Here is a 23,094-nt window from a genome sequence, read left to right on the forward strand (position 1 = left end):
TCAACAATATTTCTGTGCGTGAACCTCATTAACTAAAACCCCAGGACTTGAAGGTTCACCATGCAACTGATTACTAAACAGAATACGGTCACACACAATTATTGCTACCTAATGAAATGAGAAAACGAACAGGGTGGATCTTGGTGTGTAATGGTAGTATCACAACTGGTGGTCATGGTTTCTAAGTCAAGAAACACCCTCTCTGTAAAGTAGGGTAAAGACCGAGCTCAAGCACTGACTACAGCCTCTATTTTATATGAAATAAGAAAAGAAAAAAGTACAATGCAAGTCAGAAGATTGAGTCCAAATAGCTTCTGCCAGATGGATGAGGAAATGGGGTCTACGTTAAACAGTTCTCACCAGGAAATCAGATGGATCATCTCTATGATTTATAAAATGCATTTATGGAGCAACTACATCTAAGGTTCACATAAGAGATTTTGGAGATAACCATCAAATGGTCCCACCAGCTGAGTGAATGGCTCTGTCATTCACTTCTTTTTCCCAAAAGAAGAGTTTCAAAGCACAAGTTCAACAGGTCTCTCTATCTGACATTTCAGGGTCACATGGCCAGTGTTATGAGTCTAGCACCGAGTCCCATATTTGTTATGCATAAATCAGCAAGTTTATTTTTTCACTTAAATTCCAAGTTATGTACCTTAAGAGCATGTGAAAAACCAGATTGGTATACTGAATTACGAGCAATCTCACATAGATCACACGAACTTAACTTCCACACCTGTAAGTAAATTGATTAGTCCAGATATTAAATAATACATACTTTTTATCAGAAAAAAAAAAATGAAAAATACTTAAAGACCATTTTGGGTACATCTTGTTGACAACAAACAGGTGAACTAAGAAGTTGCAACATTATTTTCTACCCTTTTTTATCCCTAAAAAATTATTCAATTCAAGGATAGTCTTATCAGTTCATATTGCCAACAATAGCTTTTTGAAAATGACATAATGATTTGTCACGTTCAATTTATTCTGAGAACTGTTTTCTACCCATGATTAAAACTACTCTTGGGAATAAAGATAAGGGGAAGAGAAGTAAGGTTAACAAACTTTTTGTAACTAAATTGGATTACAACAAGATTTTCCTGTTATATACAGGAAGAACATTATTTGTAGGGGACTGCACCCACAGACACTGGATGACAAATTAACCGCCCCACCCTCCCCCCCATGAATGGCAGAAATCCCAACCCCTCGTTGATGCCATCTAGTGCACTCTCATTGTCCTATATGGTCACAAATCCCCTAGAGGACACCAAACCATATTTATGGAGAGGTTCCCTGATAGGCAATGTGATCCAGCACAGTATCAATGGAGGGCGCATTCATGAAAGCATCAATGGGAGTGGGATTTCTGCCTTTCATGGGGGACAGGGCAGTCATTTCACTCCTCTTCATACCTGGTTGCTTATCCCCTGCCTTCTAGGGTAATTTTCATAAGGGAGATGATAAAGAAACACCTATCCCATTCTTCCAAGCAAAAAACATCTTCTTAATATATATGGGTATCAAGATAAGTAGGTAGATAGGTATGTATGTGTATATATAAGAGAGAGAGATACTGAGACTCACAGAAGCTGCTATACTGTATTCTTCCACCAAGGGTTCTTTCGTTAAGTGAATTTGCAAAGGATCATCCGTTGAAAGGGAAACATTGAGGCCACGAAGGAAAAATGTTGGAAAAGGGTTCCGATGATAATCTAGAAACAAGGAATTGTTGCTCAGAGGAGACATAGCAAGGCCGATCTGATGAACCAAAACATCATAGGAAGTTAAAGATTCTAAAAAGGAAAAACTCAAACCAAATAACATTATCCATGTATTAGCATTCCTGTTTTCCTTCATCTACCCCTTTACCTGTGCAAGATAATATAGATATTGCAAGACAGGAGATTTTCTCAAATTGATTCCATGAGCAATGTTGTCAGCCGTGAGGAAAGTTGCAGCAAGATGATCAATATCACCAGCCTGAAAAATAAATGGCCACATGAAAGTCTGTCTGGAAAAATATTGTCAATACAAACCTAGAAGAACCTTAATGATTACCTCTCCCGAATGTGGTCGGAATTTAATAGTTGTCATCCCCTTTGATTCACGAAGCTGACAGAAAAAGGAAAAAAAAGAGAGAGAGATTCTGAGACACATCTTTAAGTAGAAGCAACTCATAAAGGAAGAAATAAATTATCCATTATTAATACCCAAGTCATATAAGATTGGCCTCCCAATCCACTAATGCTTAGGCAAAATTTATAACCAACCAGTGAGAAGAAATTCAATTGGTCCACTGATGGTCATCCAAAGAAAATGATACAACCATCAGATTATTAGAATCATATTCACCCAACCCCCAAGCGGCAGTCTCTTTGGATAAGCGCAACTTTTAGTGAGGCAAAATTAAAATATTAAACGTTGCAACCGTATCCTACTACTCTTAGAAAAAACTCTTACTGTATTATATTCATATCCAAAAATGAAATGATGAAATAAATACAGGAAGAAATGTTGTAAACTACTTAAAAACCCATTACTTGCTCTTTAGGATGGACAATTGAGCAAGCTAAAAAATGGTCTAGCTGAAAGCTTAAAAAAAGGTCTCCACCACATGAACGTGTGACACTGCTGTGCCAAACATGGAAGGATGATTTATTTCTGCTCCCTATTTTCATTTGTCAACTACCTGTGACAGAAAGGAAACCATCCATGACCTTAAATCACTTGAAAACAAATATCCATTAAATCATAAAAGGCACCTTATTAAGGGTGTAAAGGTTAGCATAACAGTAGTAAGCGTAATATGAGAATGCAGGATTAAAAACATTGGTCCATTGAGCTGGTGTTGGCATATGTTTTGTTGGTCGCCTTTCAGGCTTACTTTCATCATCAACCAAATCGAACCCAACAACCTGAAAAGTCAAATGATAACAAAACCCTTTATAAAATGAGTAAAAGCTATTAGTTTGAAGATATGAAAGAAATATCACAAAACAACTTAAGATAACAAAAAGCTCACAAGAAAAATGACCACAATAATTCCCCCCCCCCCCCCCCCCCAAAAAAAAAAAAAAAGTATGTTGTGATTTCCTGGATTATCATGGAAAAGAATGTGTTTAAATCAAGATGGACAGGACCTAGTTAGATGTGCCTCAGTAGGAATACTTGACTTTTGTGGATTTGCCTCTAGGTAAGGACCCTGTTAGATGCTGTTGTGATTAAACTAAAGTCTGATGGATCTGTAGAGCACCTTAAAGTGCGATTGGTTGTGAAGGGGTTACTCAGACTTATGGTGTAAATTTTATTGAAACTTCCCCCTTATAGTTCGTTTGAACTCTGTGCGTATTTTATGGTCATTGGTGGCTAACTTAGAATAGCCTCTTCATCAGTTAAATGTCAAAAATGCTCTTTTGTATGAGAACTTGGCTAAACAAGTGTATATGGAGCAACCTCCTGGATTTGGTGCCCCGGGTGGGGGGGGGGGATCATTTTGTCTATGTAAGCAAGACAGTCTTGATTTTTGTTACTAATTGTTTATGTGGACCTTGATGAAATAAAGAAATTTCTGAGTACCCGGTTCCAGATAAAGAACTAGGGGCATTTGCAGTCTTGGATTTGAAATTCTTCGAAGCATTCACGTTATTAATCATTCTCAGCGAAAGTATGTGCTGGACTTGCTGACTAAAACTGGTATGCTTGGATGTAAGCCTGTGATAGACCTTCATCCCAAACTCACCATGGATGGCAGAGAGGATTTTGCGAATCCCCAGAGGCACAAACGGTTGGTAGGGAAGCTTATATATCTTATTATGACTCATCCAAACTTGTCATATGTTGTAGGTGTTGTCACCCAGTTCATGCACTCTCCTAAGAAGCCTCATTGGGATGCCGTGATGCATATCTTGCAATATTTGAAGAATGCTCCAGGAAAAGGGCTTATGTATAGGACAAATGCTCACCTAAAGTAGTGTGCTTATTTAGATGCAGATTGGGCAGGATCACGAGATGATCAAAGATCAACTCCTAGTTATTGTACATTCATTGGAGGTAATTTGGTCACTTGGAGGAGTAAGAAGCAAATTATAATGGTTCGGTCTAATGTTGAGGCAGAGTATTGTGCTACGGCTTACATGGAGTCAGAAATTTTTTGGGTCAAGTCCTTTCTAAATGAAGTTGGGATTGAAGTTAAAAAGCTAGTTGAGATGTTTTGTGATAATAAGGCAACAATCTACATTGCCAGTAATCCAATATTTCATGAGAGGACCAAACATGTGGAGGTGGATTTGCATTTTGTGCAAGATACAGTCATGAGAGGAGTTACAGCTACCCCTTATGTTGCTTCGGCTGAACAAGGTGGAGACATCTTCATTCACTAAGTCCTTACCTGGTCCAACCTTTGTGGAAGGATGCCACAAGCTGGGAGTTGGTGATCAATACTCTCCAGCTTGAGGGGGGGGGGGTGTTGTTATTCTTGTACGGTAGAAAAAGGAAAGTGAGGAGCTGTGTGGAGCAAGCAATCTGGCCTTGTTACAGGATTAGAAAGTTTTAGATGCTCTACCAAATTAGAAAATAGATTCTGTTACTAATTTTCTAGCAAGTGTGTTTCCTTTTTAGGACAGTTGTAGAACCTTCGAAAGTTGGTATCTATTTTTGGAATGTATTTAAAATTAATAAGTGAAATTACAATTGATTTTGGACTGATTTAGAGCTGTATTTTTTCAACTACAAATATGGATTAGAGGCAAGAGACGACACCCACTGCAAAATCGTCCCTACCCCATTCTTCTTCTCGTCATTCTCTTTTTTCTTCAGCTCTCTGATCTCTTCTTCTAACTTGTGGCTGCACCTCAATGGGAGGTTCTGGTCTGTTATAAGATGAAATGGGAGTTCATTCTCCACCCTCCTTAATGGAGTCAACATAAAAAATTTTACCAGCCAAAAAGGACACCACAAGGGAATCTCTCTCCCATTTTTGTACATAATTGTCATTGATCTCCTGAATTGGCTTCTGAACAGAGCTAGCATGAGAATTTTTTTTTCCAGGTGAATTAGCAAGGGGCCTTAAATACTGGTTGTAAAGCAGCTCAAAACATTGTAAAGATTTCACATCTCCAATTACTCGTGACATGATTCCTCCATCCATCACGGTGGAGATGGTGACAATCTACGGTAGTTGTTAAATAGTTTTCGATTAATTGCTGGCTTTATAATCAGCTTTAACAAATTCAACACCGCAAGAATTAATCTTACCATTCAGGAGCTTCATCACTTCTCCTAAATACCTAGATCTACCACCAGGTAATACCCTAGATCTATTTCTGATGCAGTGACTATCACCAAAGATGCAATGGGTTTTACTGTCTATTGCCAAAAATTCAGAGGGGTTTCAGTCTCAAACTGGTCAGGTAGTGTTCAGCTGCTGATATTTAATCTCAGACCTGAAACCCGAGTTTTCATTAGGTTATTATCTATTTTTCCTGAAACAATATTATACAATTCATTTCTGGATTTGTCCATCAAGTTTGAACTGTTATTCTATTTCTGTTTCAGTTTCTTTTTCCCAATGTTTTCTTCTTGAGCAAAGTAAGATTTGGGTCAATTTCAACCCCTTTATAAGTTTATATTGGAGAGAAATCTGATATATGGCTCCGATAGGGTAGAAACACCAGTTTGTTCAATGAGAATCTTGCCTCTATTAGACTGTTAATCCAACGGATAATGAATCATACTAAAATCGTTCACCTTTATGTTTGAACTTCTGATTATTTCCCACTAAAATTTAACACTGGTCTTACCTTATTCTGATTCTATTTGTATTCAGCTAATCGTCTCAAACTGCACTTTCTTTACTGCAACTAAATTCCGTGCAAGGGCAGTCACTCTTAGGCCTGATATCAGGGGTTTTTATCTCTTTCCTCCAATAACTTTCATCCTTCAATTAGGAGTTTGGATTGTTAAGGTAGACAAAAATCATGACACTTCCAATTTTAAATTTTTAACAGAAAGGAATCTCACTGGATGGAACAAGTCATGGGAGCAGTGCTCAGTCCTGTGTTCTGTGCAACCTACTATCTGTAGTCTTTTTTAGTTCCAACGTTTTAGTTGAAGGACATTTATGCTCCCTAGATCAAATTTCCTGGAATATGGGCCCCCAAGAAACAAGAACTCAATTAACACATTTTGTGAAGGTACCCAGGTAATCAAGACATTTGGCATTAGCTAATACATTTCTCCTCTGACAGACACAACATGACATCTAAAGAACCAACCCTTTATAGTGACATAAAGAACAAGAGACATTTTACAGGTATTCCATGACACCAATTCAAGTGTCTAAAGTAGGTTTCTAGGAATCCAGAGGATGCTCAACATGCTCAAGACTCAAGAGAACAGAAAATAGACTAACTTAACATGGACCATGCCAGATGCAAAATTGGATTACAGTATAAAGTCATCACGGGGCGAACCTGTTTCAAGAAAACATGCAGTTGAGGATGTGAATCTGGATCAACAGTAACCTCGAAAAGGGGAAGAAATATATTGTCAAGAATGTTCTGGAAGGATGTGACAATTCCCATTTCCTTGTACACATTGTACAGACGTGGAAACTGAAAAGACAAAAACGAATTCCAGAATAAAGCCACAACTTTTAAAGAAGCCTAGCAATAATCAAGAATTTACTGTTGAATTAAGAAATAAATAAATAAGAAGAAGAAAATTAGTCAAATATGTTATGAATCAATGATACACATTGATTAAGAAACTTTCACACAAATAGCAATAGAACAATATATAGTGGATTCTTTCCCAGCAAAAGAAAAGGAACAAAAAATAGAAAGAAAAAAAATTCCAACAAAATTTGGGATGTTCCCAAATTAGTTCTAGCTTTATTCCACTGGTTTAGCACGTTCGACTACCCAAAATTTGAAAAATAATGGAAAAGAGACAATGCATGAATCAACAAGTATAGAAATGCGTGTGCATGCACATATGAAGCTATCATCCTAGACCAATTATATTTTCTAAACACAATATCATAAATTGAGCATTGCGGACTAAGGTCTTTCACACACAACCCCACCTTGGCACCAATGACGCATGGCTTTGATGGCCCCACATATCTAAACCTTGTGAGGGCTGACCAGGCCAAACCAACAGTTGGATAGAACGGGTAATGTTTCAATTAGCAACCTATTAAATTCCAGTGGGACACCAATCACCATTGACATCCCCTTGTTCACAGCAGTTAAGAAATGAAAAATGGGCATTCCCAATGCATGAGGCTTCCACCACCGTGGTGACCAGGAAGGGCCATAACATGTACAAAGTCTAACCCCACACTTTGCAGAGAGGCTGTTTTCGGACGACAGCCCACAACCACTAGGTTGCAATGGAGCAACCTCACCATTGTGCCAGGGTTTGCCCTCGTTTCACAGTAGTTGAAGCAACTTAGAAAATTTAATTTTCAACGCTCTCCAATGCAGCAGTTAGAATTGATTTGCAAAGTCACTATCAACCATTATTTAAATATTTTATACAGCTCATGAGGCAAAATGCATTCAGCTGTACGTTACACAAGTACAACCTGACCATGAGATCCAAGTGCTGAATATGCTACATGGGTAGGTATCACAACCACCAAGAGAGAAATCACACTCTGAGAATCAAACCAGATTTGAGATTGAAGAAGAAAGCAAGGAAGAAGAAGAAGAAGAAGAAGAAAAAGAAGTAGAACCAGCAAAGGTGAACTGCAACCTGCAATTATGGATTGTTTTTCCAAAATCACAGGCTCTTTATTTAGTATTCAATTTTCCAATTACAATCTTGGAGGACGAGTAATCCATCCTCTAAAAAAGGAAACAACTAGTACATGAAAAGGACAGAATAAATTGATAGAAGATTCTGTCTAAAATAGAAACAAAAGGAAAATAGAGAGTATGCAGAACAGGAAAATCAGATTGCAGCAATCCAATCTAGTCTGCAGTTGTACCCAATGCGCAAATCTTAATATTACACATGAATTATTTGCTCCATTTTTCCAGTAAAGTCCAAAAAGAAGGTAGAACAAAGAAAATACCTGAATTAACCAAACGACATTCTCACTGTATAACTCATTATTCACTATCCAACTAGCCATTTGATCCCACTCACTTTGTTTTCTACCATAGATTGATATCCTGTATTCAGCCATCTGCCAAAAGAATCATTGAATGAAGTCACCAAGGGAATAACAGTCACTTAGAATCCTTACATAAATACATCAAAGCTACTTCCTAAAATTCCTTTAAATTCTATATGAAATGTTCTCTGTCTTGGTAATTTGACGCTTGTCAATAAATTGCTTTGTCAACAACTAGTAAAATTCATTTGTACAACATAAAATAACCAACTCTCAACCCATATCAAACAAAGAAATTGGTACGCAAACAAGGTCCAAAAAATGCCAAAAAGAATAAACATGACTTTGCATTAGTTACCTGGTATTTACTTGCAGCAAGATCTGAAAATACTTGTTTTGTCAACTCAGCAAGGAAACGACCTGTTGGATTGGAGGCAACAAATTAGTTATAGCATGCTACAATAACTGAGTGAATTCAGCATGCTCAGCACACCAGCCTATGGGTTCTACATAGAAGGTTGGACTGGTTAAATTACAAACCAGTAAGAAATTGACCAGATGAAGTCACATTGATCACAAAAAAAGGTTCAATACAAGGGAAATCATAAAATCAAAAGCATTTACGTTATTTTGGTCTTTGATTTGTTGCATTTCAAATTTTCTTTTAGTGACCAATTGAAGGTGTCAGTTCACATAATTAAAGCACAGTAGACAAAAAAAAAAAAAAGGTACTTCTAAAAAGCTATATAATAGAAGCTTCCAATTAGATAACTTTTAATAGTCTAGCTGTAAGACCAATCATTTTGACTGGAATTAAATGTAATGCAGCAAGAAACACCACATAAACAAAATTAATGTAGCTGAATGCTGAGATGGGTGGGCAGAAAGAAACCATGAATATATAATAACAAATTTGGGTAAATTGCAAATACACCTTTCTAAACTTTGGCAAAATTATTGATTTATCCCCTGCACTTTGGAGAAATACAAACAGATCTCTCTAGTTTACACTGTTTACTATTACATCCACCCAGCCATTGGCCTCCATCTGTTAAGTAAATGAAGTGGCTAAGGGAATTTCCTAAAATCCCCAAAATAACCCTAGTCAAGTAATTGATCCTTCTTGATCTAGTCTCAATGGAATGGGCACCAAGCTGCCAAAATCTTTGGTCTTCAACTCTAGACTCTGGAGCAAAATCAAGAACACAAGATGAGATTTTATGTGGTTCACCTAAAGGCTCTGTCCACAGCCGAACAGATGTGGTGTTTCACTATGAGAAAGAAGAAGAAGATAATTACAGCCTAGCTGTTTTTCTCTCCCCACTCTCTCCACCTCTCAACCTTGTTAAGAGACAACAAATAGTTATATGAAAAACCTATTGAATTGGACAATGATAGAAATGCCCATGTACCCAAAAAGGAATGCCCAAAATTTAATACAGGAATTTCCAAAAATTCAGGTCAACAATCTTGCCCATTATAGCAACTTCCTTGTGTACGCCGTCCATACTTGGAATCCCAATCAACATAGTCTTGCCTATTGAGTTTAGGCCCTCAAACAAGCACAGGTACATTTCACACATGTATTCAATCTTGACAAGAATAGACTTTCGCAAAATCCTATTTTGACAAAATTAAACTTTCTTTAATTTGTGGAGCCACCTCAATGTCTTCCATCTTTAACAAGTAATCAAAATTTTGAATATTTGAATTTCAAATTTGAATAAGTTTCAATTATCCTTATCACAAACGAACCCCCAGAATATTTCACATGGTGAAAATTGATCTCACCACAACATAGGGTAGGTTCGGTTATGGCCTATGGGTTGGATTATGGAGGCATGACCTCAATATATTTTGAACTTGTGATCTCTCAAACTAGGGGTGTGGGAGATATGTTGAATGGTATGCATGGGATGGTCAAGGTTGAGGTCAACGGGATCAGGATAGGTTTCAAGAAGCTAGTATCAAAGGGGTGACACAAGAAAGAAAACTCTATACAACATTGTCACTTGGTCAAAGGGGTTAAAACTGGGTGAAACTTGGACCGAGTGTATGGTTAACTAGCTAAGTAGCTATATTATTCTCCCCAAGTTCAGAAGGATCTGGATGGGTGCATGGTAATACATGAGGTTTCTTGATCTTGGAACTTGAAGAATGGGTTTCAACTCGACAACTGAGATAACACTGGATTGGCTGGTCAGTTTTGGCTATAATTTGGATCAAGGGTGGGGGGTATAATGAGGATAATATGGCTGGGTGGATTGGGAGATATGCAATTTCTTGATTTTGGAGGAAACGAGGGGGATAAAATCTGAGGTAGGGGCAAAGGGTAGAAATTAATAGTGATTAGAAAGGGAATGGACTATGCTGCCAAATACCTGGATGGGGGACAATGTATATGCTTGGTTTCAGTGGAGACAACGTGTAGAAGGCTGTCAATTCAGACACAGTCTAAGCTTGATCTAACCTCCTCTCTGAACTATAGTCGCAGCAGCTAACACCCACAAAAAGGCACTCAAATATGAGATACTGCCCCTATGGTTGGCAGAATCACCAAACGGCCCCTGGCCAACTGAGACTTGCAAAAACAACGGGTGGGGAGAGGAACCTAACTGCAGAACAAGTTCCACTTATTCATGTGCTGCTGGGCAGCAATCCTAGGCCTAAGGGCTTATCCAAGTCCTAACCTTGGCTCCTGCATCACATGATTCACTTCTACCCTCTTCGTCTTCCACTTCTTCCTCCAGCCTTTGAATGTGAAGATGAAGCACACTCAAGCCCTTGCAGAGGTAAACTTTTCCTTTTGTGCTACACTGTCAAAGTTGAAGCACATCTGACCAGATTCATGCTGTTGGGATTAGTCAAAGTAGAAAGGAGCAAAGAAGAGACGGTGGATTTATGACATGTAGATTCACTAATAGACAGGGTTTGTCACTTTCATGAGAAGTTGTAATCAGCTGGTTCGGACACCTCCTATATATAATCTCTTCTGCTGCCATTGTGTTCTCTGTAAAGAAGACATAAATGTTGGGAGAGCTGCAGAAGGAAACAGGGAAAGAATAGAAGAGTCGTAATCACTAATTATCATGTAAGAGTCAAAGGAGAGGAGTTGCAGAGAGAAAAAAAATGATTTATCAGGGCTTTAGTTCTGATCATTACAACCCATTACTTTTTTACCCTGCTTCCTCCTCCTTCAACCTTTCTCTTGCAACTCCACTCCCACCTTGTTGCCACACAACCTAACTCTGAAAGTCTGAACCAGAACCATGTCCTTCTCCCTCTTCAAGTTACCTTCTGACAAGCTTGATCTAGTATCCCATCTACAGTAGGATAATACCCTATCTTCAAGGCACAGAGCTGCGACACAAGGTCATCAGGACTTTAATAGAGAAACCGAAGTCTCAGATCTACTTGGAAAAAAAAAAGAGTTGCAGAAGAAGACATAGAGCTTGGCACAAGATGTGGGGAAGCCAGAAGGTATTCAAACACTCGAGAGATTGAAAAAAGTGTATCCGGAGGATCATGAGGAAAAGAACCAGGAGTTAAGCCAAATTCCTCCATGAGAAAAACCATTACTACATAACAACTTTTTCATGATCTTCGACATTATCATTTATCACAGAAAATCAACCCAGGAAGAAGACAGACCCAAAAATTTCTGGGACTACTTTCCGAGAAACCAAATGATTTCATAGTTATCAACTGCTGTTGCTGCGGCTGGTTTACCGGGAGGAGATGACATTATGACAATGGTATGGCGATGGAAGAGGAGGTGGCAGCAGCAGTCATGGTGGTGTTGGTGGTGGAGGAAAAATAACTATGTGGTAGTGTGTTTTGTCTTGGAAGATGAAAATGACGCGTGAAGAGGAGTTGTCTCCACCCACTTCCTAAAACCACAATTCGGTGCTTTAGTATAGATCATAGTACAAAATTTGACTGAAATTTGCAGTAAAACGAAATTAGTGGGTCGTTAAACATAATCCTCTATTTAGTCCGAAATTTTCAAAATTCCAATCGAAACAGGTCGAAATCCATGAAAATTTTGAAACATGTTGAACCTAGGTCAACAGGTTCGATATGGTCGAAATTCTGTGCAAACTTAGGACTTTTCCTGCAAATTTCAACAGCAAGTTTCAAAGAGGGTTTTAGGGGGTATTTTGGAGTGGAACTCTGTATATAAGCTAACTAAAGCATAAATAACACATTGGCTACATTTTGCAAAAAAATCAACGTATATGTCATTCAAAGTCAGCATATATAGAGTGGTTTCTGACAAATACAGTATACTATAAACACAACTTTCATTATATAAACTTTAAAGTTCAAGACTTCAAATTCATTTTGCAGATTACTTTTGGGAGGGATCTATCATCACTACTTTGACGTGAGGAATAAATAAGAAGGTTAGAGGAGATGTTTGCTGCTGCAAGGGCAGATCTTTTACCAAGGGCAGAGTTTCGACTGAAAGGAAGACGGAATCCCACCATTTAGATTGAAGTTTCCTCTTGGATTTCAACACTTCTTAGGTGATTTTAGGTGTTTTTTAAGGCACTTCTTGAAGTTATAAAATGAATGTTATGTTCGTTGTTTATACTGTATTTGTCAGAAACCTCTTCATGTATACTATGACTTTGAATGACATATCGACGTTGATTTTTTTAGCAAAATGCATGTGCCAATGTGTTCTTTATACTTTAATTAATTTAAATGCAGAGTTCCACCCCAAAATACCCTCGAAAACCATTCAAAACTTGCTGTCAGAACTTGCAAACAAAAGACCCAAGTTTCCACAAAATTTCGGTTGTTCGGTTTTTCAAACAGTCAACTGAAAATTGGACCATGGTATAAAGGAAAATAGTCTGCTAGGAGTCTGTTAGTACTTGAAAGTGAAAGAGGCCCAACAGTAATTTCGCCAAAGTAGAGAGGGTATTGTAATTATCCCTAATTTTTGTCGAAAAAAGTGCTAGGAGATTTAGTATAAGTTGAAGGACTGTCAATCATTGTGGTGCACGCGTCCACAGTAGAGTCCAACGAGAGCAGCAGTAAAAGGATGATATGTACAAGATAAACAGTTCAAAGACCAAAAAGTAACCAAATATGTGAAAAAGGCTTAATCGAGTTGAGTTGAAGTTTAAATCAACACTTGAGAACTTGTATTAACAGCAATTCTGTTGACTAATATGGTTAATTTACCTAATAAAGGTTAAAATATTGTAATGTGGTCCGGTTGAACAGTTATACTTCTATGTGTACATCAGAACACCAAGAAAGAGCAGCAGATGGTGATAATACAGTTTTGAATTTAAGCTACAGCATCCTAGTTGGGAAAATAATCAGATAACTAGATCATCTGGGGAAAATACTAGTATTTGGTCAAAGTGAAGATAGACCAGTGGAGCGCAGTGATTGTAGGCAGGAGTTTATATTGGAAGCTTGCAAATCATTTTCCAGGACATGTTAGCATTTTGAATCGACACATCCACAATGCAAAGCTGTTATTCTGGTAATTCCATGTAGCCAAACCCATTAAGTTGGGTCAAGGTCAACTTAAGGTCATTGCCAGTGTTATTGTTGTCAGAATATCATTTTCACAATTATAATGACAAAAGCTGGATCCCCTCATGCTCTATAAATTAATAACTTGATAGAATATCTAAGATACTCATGCCCAGTAACTTAGTTAAAGCAATCCAAGTTATGTGGTATGCATATTTGAAATGTAACCAACTTTATCACAGTCATTGTTCCAGTGCCACCTTCTCATGGCAACCCATGAAAGTAAGAACGTTAAAAAAAAACAACCAAACAAGAGATACCTTGGATAAGATTATCTTGCTTAAGGAAAATCTCTCTAAGCCTACTTTGACCACAGGGATTGTACTTGAGATTGAACTTGTCAAAACGATGAAATGTACTCTTGTCGGCATGGACATCAAGCAGATCGACATTGAGGTCATACCTGTCACCAGGAAACAGAAAAAAGGTCTCAAAACCTAATATTCGCCCCCGGGGGGAAAAAATTAAGTGTTGTAATAATGAGGTAAAATTTCATCATACCCAGTCAAATCCAAACTCTCAAACACTTCTTTCAATGTCAGATATGTCCCATCTCGGAATATTACAACCTGAAGAATGTCATGAGACATTGTACGGCCTCAAATTTAATAACAGTGCAGCTTTGCTTTAGCAATAGATTCCATTTTCTAGGAAAACAAAGATAAGTTTGTATCGGACATGTAGAGTGCATAAGTCGAGGAATTTGGAAAGTGCAAGGGAATGTACCCACAGTTGTCAATGTGTCACTTAGGCATCCAGGCACCTTCTTGGGTCCAATACAGCAGTACGATTATTTGATGCAAGAAAAGCGACCACTTTTAAATGCCTACGCATTCCCCTGTGGTCTTTTGATGCCACACTAACATTATTATGAATACATTATCATATCAGTATCTATACACTTCACAGATCTATGTCTATTACTTTGTCAGTTTGATAAATATGCTATGTCCTATGCTTTGTTTGTTATATTTTTAGTTTTAGAATATCAAGTCATTAAAAGCTATATGATATTATATTTCTCTGATATGGCTTCTACGTCTCATGTAAGCATAATTATGTAAAATTATCAGTACACACTCAGGGTGCCTAGGCGGACACTTGTCTCCTAGGCCCCCCCCCCCCAACACCTTGGATTGCCTTGGCAATTGTGGATATACCAATCTCTTAAGTAACAAGTCCACATTCAATTACTATTGAAGTACAAGCCTAGGATAAATTATTACAATATATTGCCAAGGAAAATCCTCTCATTACCTCGTCAGGCTCTTTCCTCAACTTAGACTTTATAAACCTCAAAAGATGTTTCTGGTTCATACATGCTGAGTGATGAACATGAGTGTCAACTTTCCTGACATTATAGAAGTCCCGATGTGGTGCACTTTTTTGAGCAAGAAATTCTCTATCCGCATTGAGCATCAAATGAAGGTTGAATTTCTGTAGGGCGAGGGAGGGATTGAATCAAATGGTACATAACATTAACAATGGAAGACAAAACAGAGAGGCAAGTAATTAAGTTTTTCATTGGGAGTGTAACTACTTGTTCCAGAAGAACTAATCGATGATGACATAAAGATCGAATATTTCCTGCGGCAGTTACTCGAAGGATGTGATGCAGATCAGTGAAAAAAGCCGTAGCATCAGCAACAGGGAAAAGTTTTTCCTTCGCTGGAAAGGAAAGAAGAAAACATGGCATAAATTTCCAAAGCCTACCCTGAAGCAAAATAATAGCAATTCACCCCATACACAGCACAAGATTGGGGTAAGTATCTTACAGTCCTTATTTGCATAAACATCAACAACACCATCTTCCATCTGAAAATAATGCTGTCAAGGGGGTTTGTGGGAGTGGGGAGAGGTGAGGGAAATCAACTGATGAGTATAAGAAATAATAATTCAAATTTTGTTAGAAATATAATAGGCCACCATGACAAAAAATAATGCTTGTTAAAATAAACTAAAATAACCTTACATCAGTTTTTTCCTCACGTGTATAAGCAAATGGATTTGGATTAGGCTTTGGTGTGCTGGGATCAGTTATCAAATCTTTATCCCAAGGAGCAACCATTTCTCTGAACAGATAGATTTCTCGCAACTCAAGGCATTCTTGCAGTACCAGGTAGGCCTCCACTTCATCAGGAGATGGGAACTCTAACATTGATAACCGATTAATCAAGAAGTTACCACCCTTTACTTGAGAATCAAAAACTAAAATCTGGGATACTTTCAGCCAATTCAAGAATGTAAAAGTAAAAGGTGAACCAAGACATTTTGACCAAAAATTGAAATAAATAAAAATTTAATATGACAAGTAGTCTTGTCCCATGTCCCAACTAAATGGGGTCGGTACATGGATTCTTGGCTTTCAATCAGCTCAATTTGAAAGCCATACTAGATACAAGGTCTAAATTATGCATATCCTTTCTCACCACTTCTCTTAGGATTATCTTGGGTCTGCCCTAGTTTTTCTAATTCCTTCAACATGGATAAATCACTTCTCCGTACAAGGGTATTTAAGGGTATTCACTGAACATCGTTGTGCCACCTCAATTGCATCCTCATTTCCACTACACTAAGTTTACCTATATAATGTTTCTAAACAGCCCAACACTCTAAACCATATGTCATAGCTGGTCATACGACGGTCCTATAGAATTTTCCTTTGAGCTTTAAAGAAACACATTGATCACACAAGACCCAAAGCAAACCTCTCCACTTCATCCACCCTATTTTTGGATTTTGCCAACATCACGGAGGAAGGAAATATGGCAACCAGAGTTGCTTGAACGTCTCCACATGAGGAAGACAGTTTCCAGTCTCTCCATATTGCAGTTTACTATTTCAGTTTGTCACCTTGGATGCCTAGGGTTGTTGAAGGAATTCAGAACTATTACTTCCAGTGACCAGATAGGGCAAAGAGAGCGAAGTATCACTCCTCAGAGAGAAATTCAATAAAAGCCTATAAAGCATGATTTTAAGGATCAATACAAGATCCTAATCACATCATCCAATGCCTATTCTACCTAATCTCTCTTTTCCCTATTTGTTTCCTTAGTCAAGATTTTCATTAGCTGATATCAACAGCTTCTGTCCAATCAACTAGAACTATAAGCAAACAAAATTCAGCTTCCAGTTAGACAATCTACAATTTTTAACAGTTTACATGAGTATGGACATTAAAACACAAAAAGACAAAAGAGACAATGACATGCACAAAACAATTGCAAATTAACAGGTATGAATAATTTTCAGAACAGAACATAGGCAAGCCAATAAAATTAAAAATCTGTCATTACCAGTTGGGGTAATGTTAAGACGCACAAAAGTTTCCTGTTCTGGCTCTTTTCGAAGAATATCAGCTGCCACAGGGTCAGGTTGGACACCATGCAAGTCACCAGATGCACTAAGGGATCGAATCATGCTGGCAGCTATAGGCTTTTGCTCAGTATTAGGATTCTTGCTATCTGGTAACTCTTGATATAGGCTTTTGTCTTCTGAACCCTGTTTGTAGAAGGTTCCAAGTGTCATTTCACCAGTCCAAAAGGATATGCAGCATATATAAGAAATGAAAGGATATGGTATCCTCAATACATAACATGGACAAAATGAATACAGATAAAGAGAAAGAAGGTGAGAAATGTAACCAAAAAATTATTCAAAAGCTTGAAATCCATTGTATTACCTATATAGCTAAACCTGTCCTCTCATGTGCCGGACCAGTCAGCAGTGTGTAATCCACATTACAGGGACAACATTATCTAGATTTTGACTGGTCTTCTCTCTCTTCGTTGATATAAGGGCTAGACTTATAATTTGTTTGAGGTTTCCTCTGCTCCATTTTCATATCCTTGTTCTTAAACAGCTAATCAAGCTGATTGGCTGGCAGTGATTCCTGACAGAATGTGCCACGAAAATCACCAGAGACACTCCTATTATCATTGATTTTTCCTTATATCAAAGTTGTCTAAAATCAATCATCACTGTCAAACTTCCCTAAATAGGTAACTCATTGATCACAACATATCAATTAACCTGCACCATTACTGCCATCAATGATGTCCCCATGTACCCATAATGCAAGATCTCGCTGAGCTCTACCATATCTTAGTTTTGCAATGTCCCTGGACAAGACAGTAAGGGAGACAGGATCTATGCAAGATCTCTATCTAAATTGGTATCTTGCCAAGATTTTGTGGTACATCTCGATCTTGGTTCAGATCGAACCAAACCAAGCTATAAAAGTACCTTCTCAGATTTTGGTTTTAACTTGAAATCTCGCCTGTCACTCTGCTGTGAAGGAAGAACACTTGGAGGAGAGGGTTTTAGTGCCCTTTCTTTTCCAGGAAAATGTCACCTCAACAACATGATCATTTGATGATCCAACCAACACTCATTTCAGTAGTACAACAACAACAAGAAGCCTTGTCCCAACTAAATGGTGTCGGCTACATGAATTCTTGCTTTCAAATTAACTCTGTTTGAGCACATACTAGATACAAGGCCTAAGCTATGCATATCATTTCTCACAACTTCTCTTAAGGTTATCTTAGGTCTGCCCCCAGTTCTTCTAATTCCTTCACTCTAAATTAAATCGCTTCCATGTATAGGAGCAAAATCCTCCATTGAACATGGACGTGCCACCTCAATCAACTTTCTTGTAGATTATCATTTATAGGAGCTACTCTCAGACCAGCTGTAATATGATCATTCCAATTTTAGTAGTAGCTACCCTCAAATGTTTGAGTATTGATTAAATACTTACACTAGTAATTTGCTTAATCCATGTCTTGTTCCAAGTTTCTAACAGCTATTAACATACAGTGAAAACATCACCGTGTAGTATCATATGTCACTAGAACCTTGTTAAACCAAAAAGACAAAAGGGCCTCTATGACAAACAAGCTTAACCTAGTAAAAGAAATGTATCAAAAGACCAAAAGCCAAGAAACAAGATCAAACAAATAGACAAAAACTTCAAATGAGACTTACTTAACAACTAATTATGCCAACATAGAGGACACCATATTATACCATCTTTGACACTGTTTTACCCACGAGTAGAAGCACCATCACATTATACCATCTTTGACACCATGTGTTACCAATGGGCAGAAGGAGTGCATCTTCAAAATCCCCATTATCTGACTAAAATGACATGATATCACCTTGGAAAACTACAACCTTCCCCATAAAATTCAAGTATTCTACAATTTGAACAAAAGGATTTGGTTTTCCTGCATGACTCATATTCTTTTTGGCTCTTCTGGTCATGTGGACAAGTCTGGGAAAAGCATCCCTGTGGAAGCACAGTAAGGCTGCACACATTATAACCCTCCCCGGATCCTGCAGTCATTGAATCAAGTGTACTGGGAATGTCATTTTTAAAAAGTTGACAATATTGCCTATTCCTAAGCCTAAGAGCCTTTGATGCAGCCTGAATTCTACCAAAAAAATAATGCAGCCTGAATTGAATAAGAACTTGTTTTTTGGATTGCTTTACTCAATCTGGTCTGCAGTCAAGACTCAAGATGATGATCAGGTCTTCCAACAGACGAGTTCTTGAAAAGTTATCTCCATCTAATGAAGATTTGCCTATAGTGATGGAAGATTTCTTTAGCCTCATTCAAATCGAATTACCCCTTCTAGTGTAGAGTGTGATAATTGATTCCTCTCAATCAGTCACTTCTTCATTTCTCTAACTATCCATGTCATTTGAAAACATCTGTAACTTGGAGTTAAACTTGAAATTCCTCTCACCTTACATACTGTTTCCAGTTCTACAAATTGTTCAAGGTTAACCTTGGTCATCATTTGTTTACCCTTCTAGCATATTTGCAATCCTAAGAATCACAAGGTTTGCAATCGAAAGATCCCAACCCGAGAAATATGGGTTCATTTAGAACTTCCTGCAACACTGCAACAAGATAGGGGAAGCCCTCTCCATTTCTTAAGAGCTAGGAGAATAAGATTCTTAACATGTACATCTGTATATGAGAGATAAACATGTACTAAATCACATGGATGGACTTACAGTCTCTCCATTAACATGCAAATAGCTATCGTCTAGTTTAGAATTGTCCGCCAAGTTATCTTCTTCATCAGATCCTTCTAGGCTCTCAAAAGCACTAGCACTAGCAACAGGAGATTTGGGAGAAATTGGTCTCATAATGTGTCCACCTCTCTTAGTGGAGCTTGATCGACTGGCAGATTGTCCTGAAACAGTGGATGCTCTAATGTAAATACACACAATTAGGTCATCACAACAAACACATCCAAAAAGACTCACTAGATGATTAATGGATTTGTTCTTTCACAAACATACAGAAATTTTATATTGAAGGGTAGAGAATACTGACAAAATCCTCTTCTTGCCTTTTAACTTTTAAGGGCACAAAACAAAAGGAGATAGTTCTATTTATAAAAGCATTACAAATATGCACTATCTATTGAAATGAAAGCATCACAATCTCTAAAGGATAGAGAAGGCACTATGATCTACCATGTGGCTACGAAAAACCCAAGTCAAGTGAAACCATGTATTGTGATCTGTTACCTCATGTTGAGTAGTCAGTCAATATAAAACTTGGTGGAAAAATTAAAAAAAATGCAATCTGAATAATTTTTCATGCCCTAATCAAACCATTCTGGGTTAATAACAAGCCTACACACAACTTGGGAAACCCTAATACCAAATTAAAGGAAGAAACCAAATTGTTGGTGGGCTAAATATAAGTATCAACTAAAATTGTTCAGGAAAAACTTCATAGGTCGACTTTTTTTTTTTTTTTTGGGGGGGGGGGAAGAATAAAGGATATATAAACTTCGACATGATGATGGAAATGCATAATTTTAGACCTTAATTTGCAACAAAAAAGAAGATTACATGCTGTGGTCTTCCAAGATATGAATAATCTCACTTCTCTGAGTGACCTAATTAAAGCTAATGGAAGAGGAGTAAATATCAGGATACAGTCCTCAACTATGAAGTGGAGAGGTGCATTCGGGGTCTTATGTGATCGGCGTATTCCATTAAAGCTTAAAGGAAAAATTATAGGACCGTTATTCGACCAGCTATGATATACGGTGCAGAGTGTTGGGCTGTTAAAAAGAACCATATAGATAAACTCAATGTAGTAGAAATGAGGATGCTAAGATGGATGAGTGGCAAAACTAGGATGGATAAGATAAGAAATGATCATATTAGAATTGGTCTGGCAGTTGCTCCCATAAGTGATAAGCTTCGAGAAAGTCGTTTGAGGTGGCATGGCCACATTCAACGGAGACCTATAAATGCCCCTGTACGGGAGAAGTGATATAATCCATATTGAAGGAATTAGAAGAGCTAGGGGTAGACCTAAGATAACCATAGGAGAAGTGGTGAGAAAGGATATGTATAGCTTGGGCCTTGTATCTAGCATGGCCTCGAACAGAACTGATTGGAGGGCAAGAATCCATGTAGCCGACCCCATTTAGTTGGGACAAGGCTTATTGTTGTTGTTGTAGTCATCAACTATGAAAAGGAATAATAATCATGATCAAGAGAGGGAAATAGGAACTATACAACTGAAAAGTCAAAAACATTTACACTCTGGGGCCTAGCGACGGAAGCTCCTCCCTGGCCCTCAAGGACCCCCTCCTCCAAAGTTCCTCCCCCGGAACCTAGACTCCTCCTCTGCCACCTCCCTCCCTTTGCACCCTCTTTAACACCCCCCCCCCAACAATCCACTCCTCCTCTGAACCAAGACCTTGTCCTCCCTTTTCACCCCATCAACCCCCACCATCTCCGACCTAAACCTCCATTTCATCCCTCCTCACTCTAATGGCTACTTCACCCAACCATTATGTCCCACCACCTGCCTTGAGCCTTGTAGCTTTCTCTAGAAGGATACTTTGATTGGGCAATTCCTCGGTGCTCATGCCCACTTTCACATTGTCGAGTCTTCCCTTTCCAAGCAATTGAAGACTCAAGTTTGCCTCAATGTCTTCCTCTTTAACAATGGCACCTATTCCAATTCTTGTCTTCCTCGCAAAAACCTACGCCCTCAATGGAGAACGATGGCATGTAGGCAACTTGCAAATCTTTCTCCATCAATGGAAACCTTCTTCAAAACTCCAAAGTCTAATTTTAACTCCCTCCCTCTTTGGATCACACTAACGAACCTCCCCCTTGAGTATTGGAACAAGGAGTGCCTTAATCTTATTGGTTCGGTGCTGGGAACCCTTCTTTGATCAAACCTTGCACTCTACGATTGGAGGGCCTCTCTTTTGCAAGGATCTACGTGGATATTCAAGCTTATGTGTCGCTTCATTCCTCTATCACCATTGAAGATGAGGACAATCACTCCTTTGAGCAATGTGTGACCCTCAAACAATTGTCACCTTGTGTAGTCATTGCAAATCCTTCGATCATTTTGTGGCCTCCTGCAAGAGCGCTTCTTCCCAGAGTAATTCATACACATCTACTGACTGTCGCCGCCGTTTTTCCAACCAAGGTGTGCCAACCACCGAAATTTCACAATTATTTCCTAGAAATTCTTCCATGCATGTTCTCCTCCCTATCCACATTTGGCACATTGCCTTCTAAGGCCTAAATCATTGGGACATAATTAGTAAGATTGTCCATTAACCTTGAAGATTCTACTACAAAATCCCTTCATCATTTAAATTATTTCCATAAATTCTTCCATGCATATTTCACCTCCCTAACCACATTTGGCACGTTTCTTTTTTAGGCCTAAATCATTGGTACATAATTGGTAAGATTCCCCATTAACCTTGAAGATTCCGCTACAAAATCCCTTCCTAATTTGAATTATTTCCACAAATTCTTCCATATGGATTCTCCTCCCTACCCACATTTGTCATGTTACCTTCTGATGCCTGAATCATTGGGAAGAATTGGCAAGATTGACCGTTGACCTTGAAGATTCCGCTATAGAATCCCTTCGTATTTCCAATTTTTCAAAGAATTTCCAAAATTATCACCAAATATATCGCAATAAAATGAATAATCATCCAAACTTCGCCCATTTTTTGCATGTCATTTCACCTAGGGTTTTTGTTTTCCTTACTATCGAAACGTCTATGTCCGTCACCACCGAAGAAATCCCACTGCCATAGATCCGACAAATGCTCCAACAAGTCAAACAAAACTTGAAAACAACATTGGTCAAAATCATTTTGCCTTGTTTACGGTTTATGTGGACCCCTCAGTAAACCTTGCCTTTGATGCGAGGATTCCTACCGCCGCGAATCCCACTATCCATGTCGCCGCCCTAGTCGTGGTCCTCCCTGCCACTCTCATTCCTACTGACACCTGCACCCCACAGCTTACTCTGCTCCTCTCCCGTTGTTTTCTCACCCTACCATGATGTAAGTCAAGTGCATCTCCTCTCTTTCAATTC

At 38.3% G+C, this 23,094-nt stretch overlaps 1 protein-coding gene across 4 annotated transcripts in view; it reads right to left on the reverse strand.

Annotated features, from left to right (window-relative positions):
* The window catches only part of LOC149008301 (AMP deaminase-like), a 33,278-nt gene that overhangs the window by 1,940 nt on the left and 8,244 nt on the right, over positions 1-23,094 (reverse strand). For 3 of the 4 annotated variants that reach the window (XM_089165118.1, XM_089165121.1, XM_089165120.1), the window contains exons 2-17: positions 19,722-19,903; positions 16,987-17,191; positions 15,663-15,841; positions 15,466-15,517; positions 15,231-15,358; positions 14,948-15,127; positions 14,192-14,259; positions 13,951-14,093; positions 8,490-8,551; positions 8,090-8,203; positions 6,480-6,620; positions 2,772-2,924; positions 2,068-2,121; positions 1,879-1,989; positions 1,594-1,767; positions 659-739 (exon numbers count right to left, since the gene is read on the reverse strand). In XM_089165118.1, the coding sequence (XP_089021244.1) occupies positions 659-739; positions 1,594-1,767; positions 1,879-1,989; positions 2,068-2,121; positions 2,772-2,924; positions 6,480-6,620; positions 8,090-8,203; positions 8,490-8,551; positions 13,951-14,093; positions 14,192-14,259; positions 14,948-15,127; positions 15,231-15,358; positions 15,466-15,517; positions 15,663-15,841; positions 16,987-17,191; positions 19,722-19,903 (2,027 nt within the window). The remainder of the gene's footprint in view (positions 1-658; positions 740-1,593; positions 1,768-1,878; positions 1,990-2,067; positions 2,122-2,771; positions 2,925-6,479; positions 6,621-8,089; positions 8,204-8,489; positions 8,552-13,950; positions 14,094-14,191; positions 14,260-14,947; positions 15,128-15,230; positions 15,359-15,465; positions 15,518-15,662; positions 15,842-16,986; positions 17,192-19,721; positions 19,904-23,094) is intronic. The other variant, XM_089165119.1, reaches the window with a different exon arrangement.

This window comes from Hakea prostrata, chromosome 8 (genome assembly GCF_041222555.1).
Source record: "Hakea prostrata isolate BN-2017 chromosome 8, UWA_Hpros_2, whole genome shotgun sequence".
In the NCBI taxonomy this organism is placed as follows: domain Eukaryota; kingdom Viridiplantae; phylum Streptophyta; class Magnoliopsida; order Proteales; family Proteaceae; genus Hakea; species Hakea prostrata.